Source organism: Corapipo altera, unplaced genomic scaffold (genome assembly GCF_003945725.1).
Source record: "Corapipo altera isolate COAL_440 unplaced genomic scaffold, ASM394572v1 208, whole genome shotgun sequence".
NCBI lineage: Eukaryota > Metazoa > Chordata > Aves > Passeriformes > Pipridae > Corapipo > Corapipo altera.
In genome coordinates, this window is record NW_020885166.1 from 41,192 (window position 1) to 53,041 (window position 11,850).

General features: G+C 48.1%; 1 protein-coding gene across 1 annotated transcript; it reads left to right on the top strand.

Moving 5' to 3' along the window:
- The first annotated feature begins 7,534 nt into the window (after positions 1-7,534).
- HOXC10 (homeobox C10) lies at positions 7,535-11,749 on the top strand. The gene is made up of 2 exons (XM_027631086.1): positions 7,535-8,324; positions 11,472-11,749. Exons 1-2 carry the CDS (start codon positions 7,541-7,543, stop codon positions 11,747-11,749), a joined length of 1,062 nt encoding a protein of 353 aa, XP_027486887.1. The 5' UTR covers positions 7,535-7,540.
- The last annotated feature ends 101 nt before the right edge of the window (positions 11,750-11,850 follow it).

Sequence of the window (11,850 nt, forward strand, 5' to 3'; positions counted from 1 at the left end):
GAAAGGAAAGGAAAGGAAAGGAAAGGAAAGGAAAGGAAAGGAAAGGAAAGGAAAGGAAAGGAAAGGAAAGGAAAGGAAAGGAAAGGAAAGGAAAGGAAAGGAAAGGAAAGGAAAGGGAAAAAAAGGAGAGAAAATAAGAAAGGAAAAAGGGAAAAGAAATTAAAAGGAAAGGAAGAAGGAAAGAAAGAAAGGAAGGAAGAAAGGAAGGAAGGAAGAGGAAAGAAAAGAAATGAAACAGAAAAGAAAGGAAAGAGAAAAGGAAGGAAACAGGAAAAAAAAAAAAAAAGGAAAGGGGAAAATAAAGGGGGAGAAAAAGTGAAAAAGAAGACCAAAAAGAAGCCCGTCTGGGGTGGGGGATCCCTGGGTGCTGCAAACGCTGGATTTTTGTGTCCAGAGGTTCTCGCTGTGTTGGACGGGGCCGCTCCCACCCGCACCCACCGCACCCACCCCACGGCCCCGCTCGGCCCCTCGCGAAGGCTCCGGGCCGGGAACGCGAAACCTCGAGCGGGCGAGAAGGCGAAACCTCCTCGGTGGCGTAAAAAATGCCCCGTCCGCAGCCGCGCAACTCCGGCAGAGCCGCGCACAAAGGCCACGGGGCCACCTGGAGCCCGGCGGGCGATGCCACTTTCTCCTCGCGGCTTCGACCTTCGCGCCTTGGCCAGAGCCGGGATTTGGAGCCGGGATTTGGAGCCGGGATTTGGAGCCGGGATTTGGCAACAGCGAAGAAGGAAAATAATGAACCGTTTGGTTTGGCGAGGGGAGCGGGCTGGACCATCAGTGGAGCTGATCCTCGCCCGCGCATCCCGGGGGTGAAGCCCTTTATTTGTGGCCCCGGGAAGTTTTCTGGGAGCGATCGCGGCTCCCGGAGGGGAAAAACGGGACCGGGGCCGGGCAAGGAGCGACCCCCCGAGTCCCGGAGCCCTCGGCCGGGGGACCCCGGTGGGCCATAACCTCGGCGAAAAGGCGATTAAATTGGTTTCTCCTGAAGCACCCAAAGGGGGGGGGGGGAACCGGCGGCAAATTTGCCGCTGAAATATTGGAAAACCCCCGGCGAAAAGGAGGAGGGAGGGGAAGGGAGGGAGGGGAGGGGAAGAGGGAGAGAAACTTTGGGGAAGGAATCGTGGATTTGAGGCAAAAGCCTTTTGCCAGCTGGCGATTCAGTTTTTAAGCCCTTTTACCCCCGCCCACCCCCCTAAAATATGAAGAGACTCCTAAAAGTGGCTCGAGCCGCGAAATAAATAGAGGTGTAGAAATAAATAGGACCCCATAGATAGAGAATAAATAATAAATAAATAAATAAATAAATGAATGAATAATAAATAAATAAATAATAAATATTAGACACACCCCCCCATAAATACACCTAAAAAATAAAACTCCCCCAAGATAATTAGACTCTTAAAAATGTGCAGGACCCCCTAAAAGAGCACCATAAAAATAAACAGCCCCCTTCCCCCCCCCCAAAAAAAAACCACCCTAAAATCCACGGCCAAAGAAATAAATAGCAAAGGGAGACGCGAGGAGAGGAGGGGGGAAGCTCGGGGCGAAGGGAACGTATTAAAAATGTGACTTTATGGGATTTTTGCCCCAAAATGGCGGCTCATTTAGGCCCGGCTCATCCGCCTTCGCTTCAAGTTGGGGGCTCGAGGGATGCTCAGCACATGTGAGATGGAAGCACGTCCCTCTGCTTTTGATAACTCCTAAATTACAACATGAAACCGCGGGAATGTGGTTTGTAACCTCATAAGGCGTTTTTTTTTTTTTTAATCTCGAGTGGCGGAATTAGGCTGGAAACATTTGGCTGAGGGAAGCCCATAAAAAACTTCATTTTGGGGGCGGAAAAAAAAAAAGGGAGAGAGAGAGAGAGAGAAAGAGGGGGAGGAAGACTTAATGTAAACATTACAATTGTTTATGTGCGACAAGTAGCAAAGTAAATTCGTTCGTTTTAATTGTGAAAAAGAGGCCTAATTCCTGCCTTTGAATCAAGTGATAGAAAATCTGCGGCCTCTGCTCTAAAGATGTGCCTGATCTAAACCGTATGTGAGGGGGGGGGGGAAAAGGAGCTGCAGCTCTTTGGGGTTTGCGAGGAGCTTGTGAGTAAGAACTCGGTAGATACTCGAGGTTTTCTCTCAGGGCCGCAGGTACGGGAGAGGGTTTTTTAAAAATTAAAAAAAAAAAAAGACTACATTTTTCAAAAAAATTGAATTATCCCCTGCGCACCCGCCCCTCACGATTCTCAGAAGGTGGAGATCCCGAAATTTCAGCGAATAAAGCAAAATAAAAAGCTCAGGCTTTATCTCCGCCATCTCCGAGCTGTAGGTGTGAAATCCGTATTTATTGGGAATTCTTTTTTTCCCCCCTCCAACTGCCCCTTTTCCTTTCTCCAGGAGGGACGGGAGTGTTAACGGCCGGTGCTCTCCAGATTCTGTTAAAATTGTCATTGAAACAATAATGTTTATTTTGAGGCACTCGGCGGCCCCGCGCTCCCTCCTCGAAGGCGCCTGTGAAATTATCAGCGTTTTAATCAAAGATCCAGAGAAATCGTTTTCCTATCGTCATGTGTGAAAAATAGGGATTCTTTGAGGTTTGCTCTTCACTCGTGGGGCCGACCCACATTTTGACACGTCCTTCATTGTTCGCAATTTTTACCTTTCATCGTTACTCTTCGCCTCTCGCAACTCCACTTCTCTTTTTTTTTTTTTTTTAAGCTTTATAAAAAAGACTGAAAAAAAAATCCACATTTTTCCCGTCAACCGCTCGGTTATTTTTGCACCTTAAAACTCGCAACTTAACAAAAAAAAAAAAAATAGAGTAAACCAACTTAAATTTTGCAATAATCCACATTCCCAGAGCTCCCACCCGGATTTCTGCACCCCTGCTAGAGAGGAAAAATAGTATTTTTTTTTCTTTTTTTTCTTTTTTTTCTTCTTTTTTCTTTTTTTTTCGGAGGGGTGCGTGTAATAGTTGAGTTTGTTAACGCCGTCGGAAAATTAAAGGAAACATTTCGGCGCTGAATAAACCCCTCCAAAATCCCCGTGTCACCTCGCCGTGCTCTGTCACCCCCGCCTCGCTTCTCTATGAATTACACTTCCCAAATTTCGCCTCCCTGATCAAAGGGGGGGAAAAAGGAAAAGGGTCCCAAACTCCAGCCAGGACTCGGGTGCTACGTTGGGGGTAGAAAAACTTGAACACCGTCTTCAATCCCACCTCAAGGAACATAATATCATTCCATAATTCTTTGACTTAAGTTACTCCGAAAGAAGGAAGCGGGGTAAGAGGGATTGTAAAGTTTGATAGATTTCTTGTGGTGATAGTTTACAGTTTCTAAGCCAACATATAAAGGCGTGGGTTTTATTTTTGCATCGCTGTTATTGTACTCCAGTGTACTTTGTCATAAATCAGAATTATTTCCGCTACAACATGGGGGCACGATACCGGGCAGAAATACAAATTTAAGGTAATCATTAAAGTGTTGCTACCAAATACTTCCTCCGAGCGAAAATGAATGTTTCGTCATAAAAACGTACGGAAAAACTTGGTTAAAAAATACAATGGGCAGAAGAAGCGCTTTCTCCACATAACTCACGGTTAAATAATTAGATTGAAAAGGGGGACAGGTAAAATATTCCGGGGAAGTCCGAGAGATGCTTTGTCTTGGAAATTGTAGACATTTATATACTCCTCGGGGTGACGGGCGGGAGAGGGGAGGGGGGGTTTTTGGCATCTCTTCTCCCCCCTCGTCGCCGCTCCACGACTTTCCCGGCCGCTGTTTTGGGCAGATTTTGGGGCAATCACTGGGTCTGGGGCGTTGGGGACAATGAGAGGACGCGGGGGGCCCCCCCCCCCCCCCCCCAAACTCCCCTCCCGGGCGAGGAGAGAACAAGGAAGGGCAACCCCCCCACCCCCCCACCCCCCGAGTTTTTTGGCTCGTTGGTCTCATTGGCCAAACCCCCCCCTGAAGTGGCCCAGAAGGGCCGGGTGGGAGCCACGCGGGGGGAGCGGGTTCCCGGGCCCCGCGTGGGTTGGAGGGGACGAGGCCGCGTGTCCGGATCCCTCTCCGAGTGTGTAAAATTCCGAATGGGTTATTAAAGTCCTTTCACCGCCGGCGGACTCCCCTCCCTTTTAAGTTTTAATAGCATTTGTTCGTATTTATTTTCCGTAATTAGACTAAAGCATTTTTCCCGACGGGGGTTCCACTTAGGCTGATGAATTTTATTTCTCTTTCCATTAATGACCCGTGTTTATCATACTTCTAATTATTTTCAACTTTAAACAATATTCGGTCTCCTGGAGACGCCTCTTGTGCTGCTTCCCAGCGTCAACTTTTCCCTTTTTCCACGGGCCAAAAGCGCATCACGCTGAAGTTTCGGGACGTATCCAGCTCGTATTTCATGAAAAATCTGATTTTATATTTACTCAGCCCTTCGGTCCCCAAGACGCTGATCAACAACCGGCGAAAAGAGGCTCGAAACTCTTCAAACATTCGCATCGGCAGCTCGTGCTGGCAAAACCTGGTCAACAAAACGGTGTAAATCTTTATTTTATACTCACAACGTTTACACATTCATAAAAGATGAGGTTTCCAGCACCGTTTTTTTCCCTTCTCTCTCCACCAACCTGGGTGGGGGAGTTTCGCTCGAGACGGGAGCGCCCGGTTCTCTTTGGAGAGGCAAAATTCAGATTATTTAATGGCACGTTTGATGTGCTCCCTGCGATTCTTCTCCTTCGGCAGCAGCAACACCGGAATAAGGGGTGAAAAAAGGGGAAAAAAACCGGGAAAACCTATTTAATCTGGACAATGCAAGAAGCTATGAGGTCGAATTTTGGTGTCCCCCAAAAAAGCACGCGTGTGGTTGTGTTCGACTGAGCAGCTTAAATTATTGGGCCGCCACATCAGCTGCAAAAATAAAATAGAAAATGAGGGGGGAGGAAATTTAAAAAAAAATCAAACCTGAGAGGGGAGAGGGAAAAAAAAGCGCAATACACTAAAAAATTGCATTGGTCTTTAATTTCATCACCTATAAATGAGAAAATATTGGCTCCCCGCACTAAAGTTTTATTCTTTGCTTATAAATATTATGTGGAATTTTCGTTGGATATCATAAAACCGAACGATTTCTATCAAACTGTTTTAAAAAGACCTATGCAGATAACACAAATAGAGGCAATAAAGTGGCAAACAGCTTTCCGAGGGGGAACCAAATGGCGTCTGAAGCCTCCGAAAGCTCTTCCCGGGCTGGGCAAGGGGACCCAGGGATTAGGAACACGCACTTTTTAGGCTTTTTCGGCCTAAGACGTAGAGATTTGTCCCGCTCGAGGCGGAGGGAAGACCCGCAAAGCTCTGGAAAGTTGAGGCGAGGGGAATTTTTACGGCCCTGCTTTGGAAAATCTTTGGGAAAACGGGTTTGCAGACGTGAGAATATTTAAGCAGGACTTTGCTCTAAACCGTTACAAATCACCCCAAACGGTCAAGTTCCACTTTCTCTGTCCCAATGCACTTTTTTCTCCCCCGCGATTTTGCACCCTTCCTTTTTTTTTTTTCTCCTTCTTCTTTCCCCCCCCCCCTCCATTTTTTTTTTCCCTTTCTTTTGTCCTTTAGTTGGCGTTTTCTTTTTGTTTCCCTTGAAAGTGACTCTGAACCCGTGTCTTTCTAACCGTAATGATCTTGAAATTCCCGACTATCTCCCATTTTATTTATTTATCCGCCAGTCTCCTGAACCAACGTTTCACCCAAACCCAAAGTTCACCCACAACCACTGCAAACGCGCCGGTGGAAAATGATGGGAGAAGCCCATGGATCTTAATTACGACACGACCTCGAAATAATAAAGAAAATAAAGTTGAGGGGGGGGGGGAGGAGGGCACGATAACCACGGAGGTGCAAATTCCCCACCTATTCGAGGCATCAAAATCTCGCTCGGAGGTTTAAAATTGAGAAGAAAACAACAACCTGAGCGAATCGCGCCACTAAAACAGGAGCGGGGGAAATATTGGAGAGAAAAGTAACTTTGCTCGGGGAAATCACCGCAGGAAAAAACTGAAAAATCGAATAAAACGCGAGCGAATCCTCAAAGTTTCAGCCTGCGAAGGTGTTTATTTGCGTGATATCAGTGAGTCCCGGGTTGGAGGGTTATGGTTTGGGTTTTGTTTTTTTTTTTTTTCCCCCGGTAGATAATTCCCGAAGAGAAAGAGGGAGCAGACGGAGACAGACGGACAGACGGGAGCAAACCCACCACGCCACCGCTCCCTTGCAGTTCGCCAGCTCAAAGTTGCTGTATTTTCCCAAATGTGACCCCTTTTTCCTCCTCCACGAGGATTTTTTTCCCCCCCTCTCTCTCTCTCTGCACACACCACACATGCCATTTTAACCCAGAAACTTAAGACAGTTCGGGAATGAAAAGTGGATAATTAAAAAAAGCTGTTTTCGCAGAGGCGGGGAAGTCGAAGCTGCTTTGCTGCGGGGAAAGGAAGGGGGGAAAAAAAATATCAAAAAAAAAAAATGAAAAGAAAGCAGAAGTAGGATTTCACCGTCTTTTTCTTCATTTAAAAAGCTGCTGGGGAAATATCCAACCTGCTCCGGGGAGCTTCGGGGTTTCGGGAAAAGCCTGCCCGGAGGGTCTTGGAATTTATTTCCCAATTTTCTTCTCCCCCCCACCCCGCCCCCGCCCTTCTTCTCTTCTCCCATCTTTCTCGAAACGGCAAAAGCAAAGCGCGTCCCCCCAAAGCCCATCCAGGACCCCTTTCCGAGCGCCAAAACAATTTTAATCAGAATAAAATCGTGGCCAAGCAGCGGCGGAGGCGCAGCCGGTTGAGCCCCGAGCTCGCCCGTGCCCAACCTTGGCTCGGGAGGGGGAGGAAGGAGCAGCCGAGCGGAGGAAGGAGAAGAGGAGGAGGAGGAGGGAAAGGGGGTCGCCGCTTGGGAAGCAACAATTAAAAAAAATCCCCGTGTTTTTCGGGGCGTAAAAAGAGGATTTCGAGGCGGCAGCGGCAGAGGGAGGAAAAAAGGGGGGAGGGGGGGGCGTTAATTTTTTACTTTTTTTTTTTTAAATTTCGATTTTACCGAATTTTTAGAAGACATAGATGGGGAATTTTTTTTTTTTTTAATTTTTTTTTTTTTTTCCTGAAAATCCTTTTGGGGTTTTTTTTTTCCCTTTTTTTTTTTTTTTTTTTTTTTTTTTTTTTTTCCCACTTCGCCCCCCTCGGCCACGCGCGGCTCCGTTGGTAAACAATCGGGCGGGAGGGGAGCGAGGGGAACAGGGGCTCTGCCTTTGTTCAACGTGAAGGTCCCGGCCCGGCGCGGGCAGATGTCGCTGTTGCTCCACGATGCCGCTCCCCGGTCGCGACAACTTGACCCCCGTGACGTCGTCCCCGTCTGAATCATCAAGGCCATTTTCAATCCTCATTGGCCTGGGCGTCACGTGGGGGGGTGGAGGGGGGGAGAGCGATGCGTGGATAATTATGGTGCTTGATATTTTTTCCCCCTAAAAAAAAGATGTCAGCCCCTGGCTGGAGTATTCCTCCTTAAAAACCCTCTCTGAAAATGTCATGTCCCAACAATGTGACTTCTAACTCGTTTTTGATGGACTCGTTGGCCGGTACCTGTAGAGGGGAGAATTATTCCTCCAGCCAAGGGATGTACATGCAGCCTGGGAGCGATTTCAGCTGCGGAGTCATGAGGAACTGTGGAATTATCCCGTCTCTTTCCAAAAGGGACGAGGTGAATAGCGCTACCTTGTCTCTCAGCACCTATCCATCTTACCTTTCTCAGCTAGACACTTGGTGTGACCCCAAAAATACGTACAGGATCGAGCAACCTGTTGCGAGACAGCTCCCATCCTGCTCCTTCCCGACCAATGTCAAGGAAGAGAATGTTTGCTGTATGTATAACGCTGAGAAAAGGGCAAAAAATGCCGCAGAGACAGCCCTCTACCCCAACCAAATGCCTGAGTCCTGCCTAAATGACCATGAAGTCCCCGTTCCTAGCTACTACCGGGCGAGCCAAGGTTACCCCTCCATGGAGAAGACGTCAAACTGCAGCAATCCAAATGAGTTTGAGGCAAGTTTTGAATCCAGGGCGAGCCTGAACCCAAGGAACGAGCATCTGGAACCGGCACCGCCACCTCCTCCACCTCCGCCGCCGCCCCCGGTGGCGAAAGTGAGTTTCCCCGAAAACACAAAAACAGATAATGCCCAGAACACGGCCACGAGCGACATTAAAACAGAAAAAAGCGCCCCGGCGCCCAAAATAAGTCCTTCGGAGGCAGAGAAGGAGCTGAATAAAAACACTGACACCAGCACTGACAATTCTGACAATGAAGCGAAAGGTAAGGCAATCATTCATTTTTCGGGAGCTAATTTCGGCAATTAGTGATCGTCCAGAGCTAAGAAGAAGCGGGGGCGATGTGAACGCGCAGTTGTGTGCTCTCTGCCCAGGCAACTTCTCCCGCAGAAACTGGGCACGGAAATGTTCTGTGTTGTTGCTGTCTTTCGGGGGAAAGATATTCTTCTTCAAATGTTTGGAGGGGGGGGGGGGGGGTTAAAAATGTGTATTTTTATAATTTGAGAAAAGGAGGAAGGGGGCGGCTGGGGGGTTTCTGTTTTACGCGGAGAAAATTTGGTTTATTTCGCAAAAAAAAAAAAAAAAAGAGAGATAAAAAATTGGTCTTTGCAATCCCGGCTGCAAAATGCGAAGAGATGAAGTGGCTTCGCTTTGAAATCGCAGAGACTCGGGGTTTATTCGCCGGAGGGGGTTGTTGGGGAGGGGGTGTTGTGTTTTTTAAGGCGGATGAACCCCGATTTTTAAACACCCCCCCCCCTTTCATATCGCTTCCTATGCAAATGCTTCATTGCCGCGCGCGAAGGGAAATTCGTCTTCTTTGGTTTTTGCTCGGTGTTAAAAGTGCGAGGGTGGGGGGGGGGGGGGGGGGGAGAAAAAAAAAATGAAAAATGAAAACGCGTGGGGTGGAATTCGCAGCTTCCCAAGCTCCAGGCGGGAGTTGCGGCTCCTTTCAGGGCTGGGAAGAAGCTCGTGGGGAGACTCGGAGAGAAGGGGGAAGGAAAAAAATAAAAGAAAAAAGCTTTTTTTAATTTTCTTTTCTTTTTTTTTTTTTTTTTTTTTTTTTTTTTTATTCCTGGCGGATTGAGGTCTCGTTTGCGGAGGCAAAAAAAAAAAAAAATGTTTCTGTGTGTCGAGCAGATGTTTTAAGTTTGGCATTTTCCGAACCGAGGCTTTCATTTGAGAGCGTTTTTTTATTCTCGCTGGAGAGACGAGGCGCGTTGGCTCCAAATCCGCGCGGCCGCGAATATTCGGGTCCGTTCCTCTCCTCTGGTTCCGAGGTTCGGGGGCTCCGGGGGTTTCTCGGGGGTCGAGGAGTCGTGGATCCTGTGAAGGGATGGATTGAATTTCCCGAGCGAAAAAGTTGCCGGAAAATCCCTGCTCGAGCGGCGCCTTGCAGGGTTTGCCTGTGGAATGTGGATTAAAATCGGCGCCGTGTGCCAGAGGCTGGGCTGTAATTAGGGATCCGCAGCAGAAAAACCCGGCCGGGGGCTCTGCTGGGGGATGTTGGTGCGGGGTTCACGCGTGAGATTGGGGTGTGGAGACCCCCACGCACACGCCTCGGCTCTGCGGCACCAACAAAACCTCCCCCGAAAATTGGCCTTGAGGAAAGCAGAACCCAGAAACACTTTATTCTTCTCCCCCCATCACACGCACAGACACCTTTAGGGTTTTTTAATTATTATTTTCCTTTTCTTTTGGTTTTTTTTTTTTTTTTTTTTTGGAATCCCGTCCCTCTCCGTCAGAGGGAAATGATATTATTATCTGACAGCTCAGCCGCAATTCCACACGCGCACAACAAAGGGGGGGGAAAAAAAAAAAAAAAGCAAAGTCAAGGTTATCAAAACCCCTGCAAACTTAATCTGCAACAAAGCGCCTTCAATGCCCACGACAGGAGAGGTTTTGGTGGGAGTTAACCCGAAAGAAAGGTTATTTCGGGTTGGATTTGCGATATGGGCGGAAATAAAGAAAAAAAAAATAAAGATAAAGGGTTTCTTTCGCTTCGGAGATGTTAAATTTAAAATGGATGCGCGGAGAAAGACGGCACTTCCCAGGTTCGGGGGGATATTTTTGCGGTTTAAAAGGTGTTTCGTGTTGTTTGCGGTGGTTTCGAATGCTCCGAGACAATTTGGGGCGGATTTTTGTTCCTTTCTGTTTCTGTCTCTTCGTTTAAAACCCTTCGGTAGCTCCAATTTTCGTTTGTGTTGAACCCGGTATTTTTTTTTTTTGGTTGTTCTGCAGAAGGTGAGAGACCTTTCTCGCCTCTCTGAAGCGTTTGGGGGAGGGCGGGAGCGCTTCAAGGGGATTTCCAAGGTTTGGGAGCATTCAAGGTTTTCGGCGAACGCCAAAGCGGCTCCACTCGGGGGAAAATTTCGAAGGTGCCTTTGGCTAAATCAAAGTGTTTTTTTCCTTTGGATTTCCCCAATTCGGTGCCGAGGAGCTGCTACGAGCGCGGGATTCGCTTTGCTCTTTGCTCCAGTTTCGGCTCAAACCTTGGCCGGCCGCTGGTGCGCCAGGAGTTCCTCATGACCAAATTCAAAGCCCAAGTATTTGCTGGTGTTTATTTACGTACGTGTGAAATAACGTTTGCCTTCCCAAAGCGTCTTTGTGTGCGGCTCTGGAGGGCGAGGAGTGTCTGCGGGGTTACGGTCACCTCCGAATTTACCTTTTTGTGCCCACGCGGCTCAGAAGAGGCGAATGTATTTCACACAACCCCCGGCTCGCCAAAAATACACTTGACGGAAAGGGCTGCTAGGGGGAAGGGGGCGTACAAATGAATTCCTTTGCCCCCCCCCCCCCCAAAAAAAATGACACTTTCAGCCTCTGAGGTTCGTTTAAAAAGCCCAGAGAAGCGATGGGGCTTTTCCTGGGGGTGACAAAGGGTGGTCGGGGGAAGAGCTGCGGAGCCCCCCCCGAAATACGCATCGCTGAGCGCGGCGGATTTTCCACCGGCGGGATTTTAAACCCGAAGAGATTTCCTCCCGTGATATTCCGCGGCCCCCGGCGCTGCTGGGGAGGTGGAGGTGCGCGCTGCTACCACCGGTTTACTCGCAGGCACCGACTGGTTGAAATCACCCCCTTTTACCTCCTCCAAACCTGCTCTGCCCTCCCTAAAACCCTCAGGAGAGAGAGGCGGCCCAGCTCCTTTTTTTTATTATTTATTATTATTATTCTTTTTTTTTTTTTAAATTTTGCCCAGAGGCAAACGCCTCCTCCTTAAAAAAAAAAAAAAAAGAAAAAAGAAAAAAATATAATAAAAATTTCAACCCATATCTATTTGTAATTATTCTTCCCCCCCCCACACACATACACACTCTTTCCCCTTCCTCCCACAACGAAGCTGCTCTGCCAACAATCGGGTAAGTTGCCTTTCCCATTCCCGGGATAACTCATGTAACGATGTTATTTTTAACAGAGGATATAAAGGCAGAAAACACTACAGGAAATTGGCTGACAGCAAAGAGCGGAAGAAAGAAAAGGTGTCCTTACACCAAGCACCAGACGCTGGAGCTGGAGAAGGAATTCTTGTTCAATATGTACTTGACCCGTGAGCGCCGCCTGGAGATTAGTAAGAGCATAAACCTGACAGACAGACAAGTCAAAATCTGGTTTCAAAACCGCAGGATGAAACTCAAGAAAATGAACAGAGAGAACCGAATCCGCGAACTGACTTCCAATTTTAATTTCACTTGAGCGAGCTCCGGGCCCCCCCCCCCCCCCCCCCCGTGCAGGGGGAGGGGAGACAGGGAGGAAAAAAAAAAAAAAACCCCACCCCAAAACCCACCCAGCCCCCG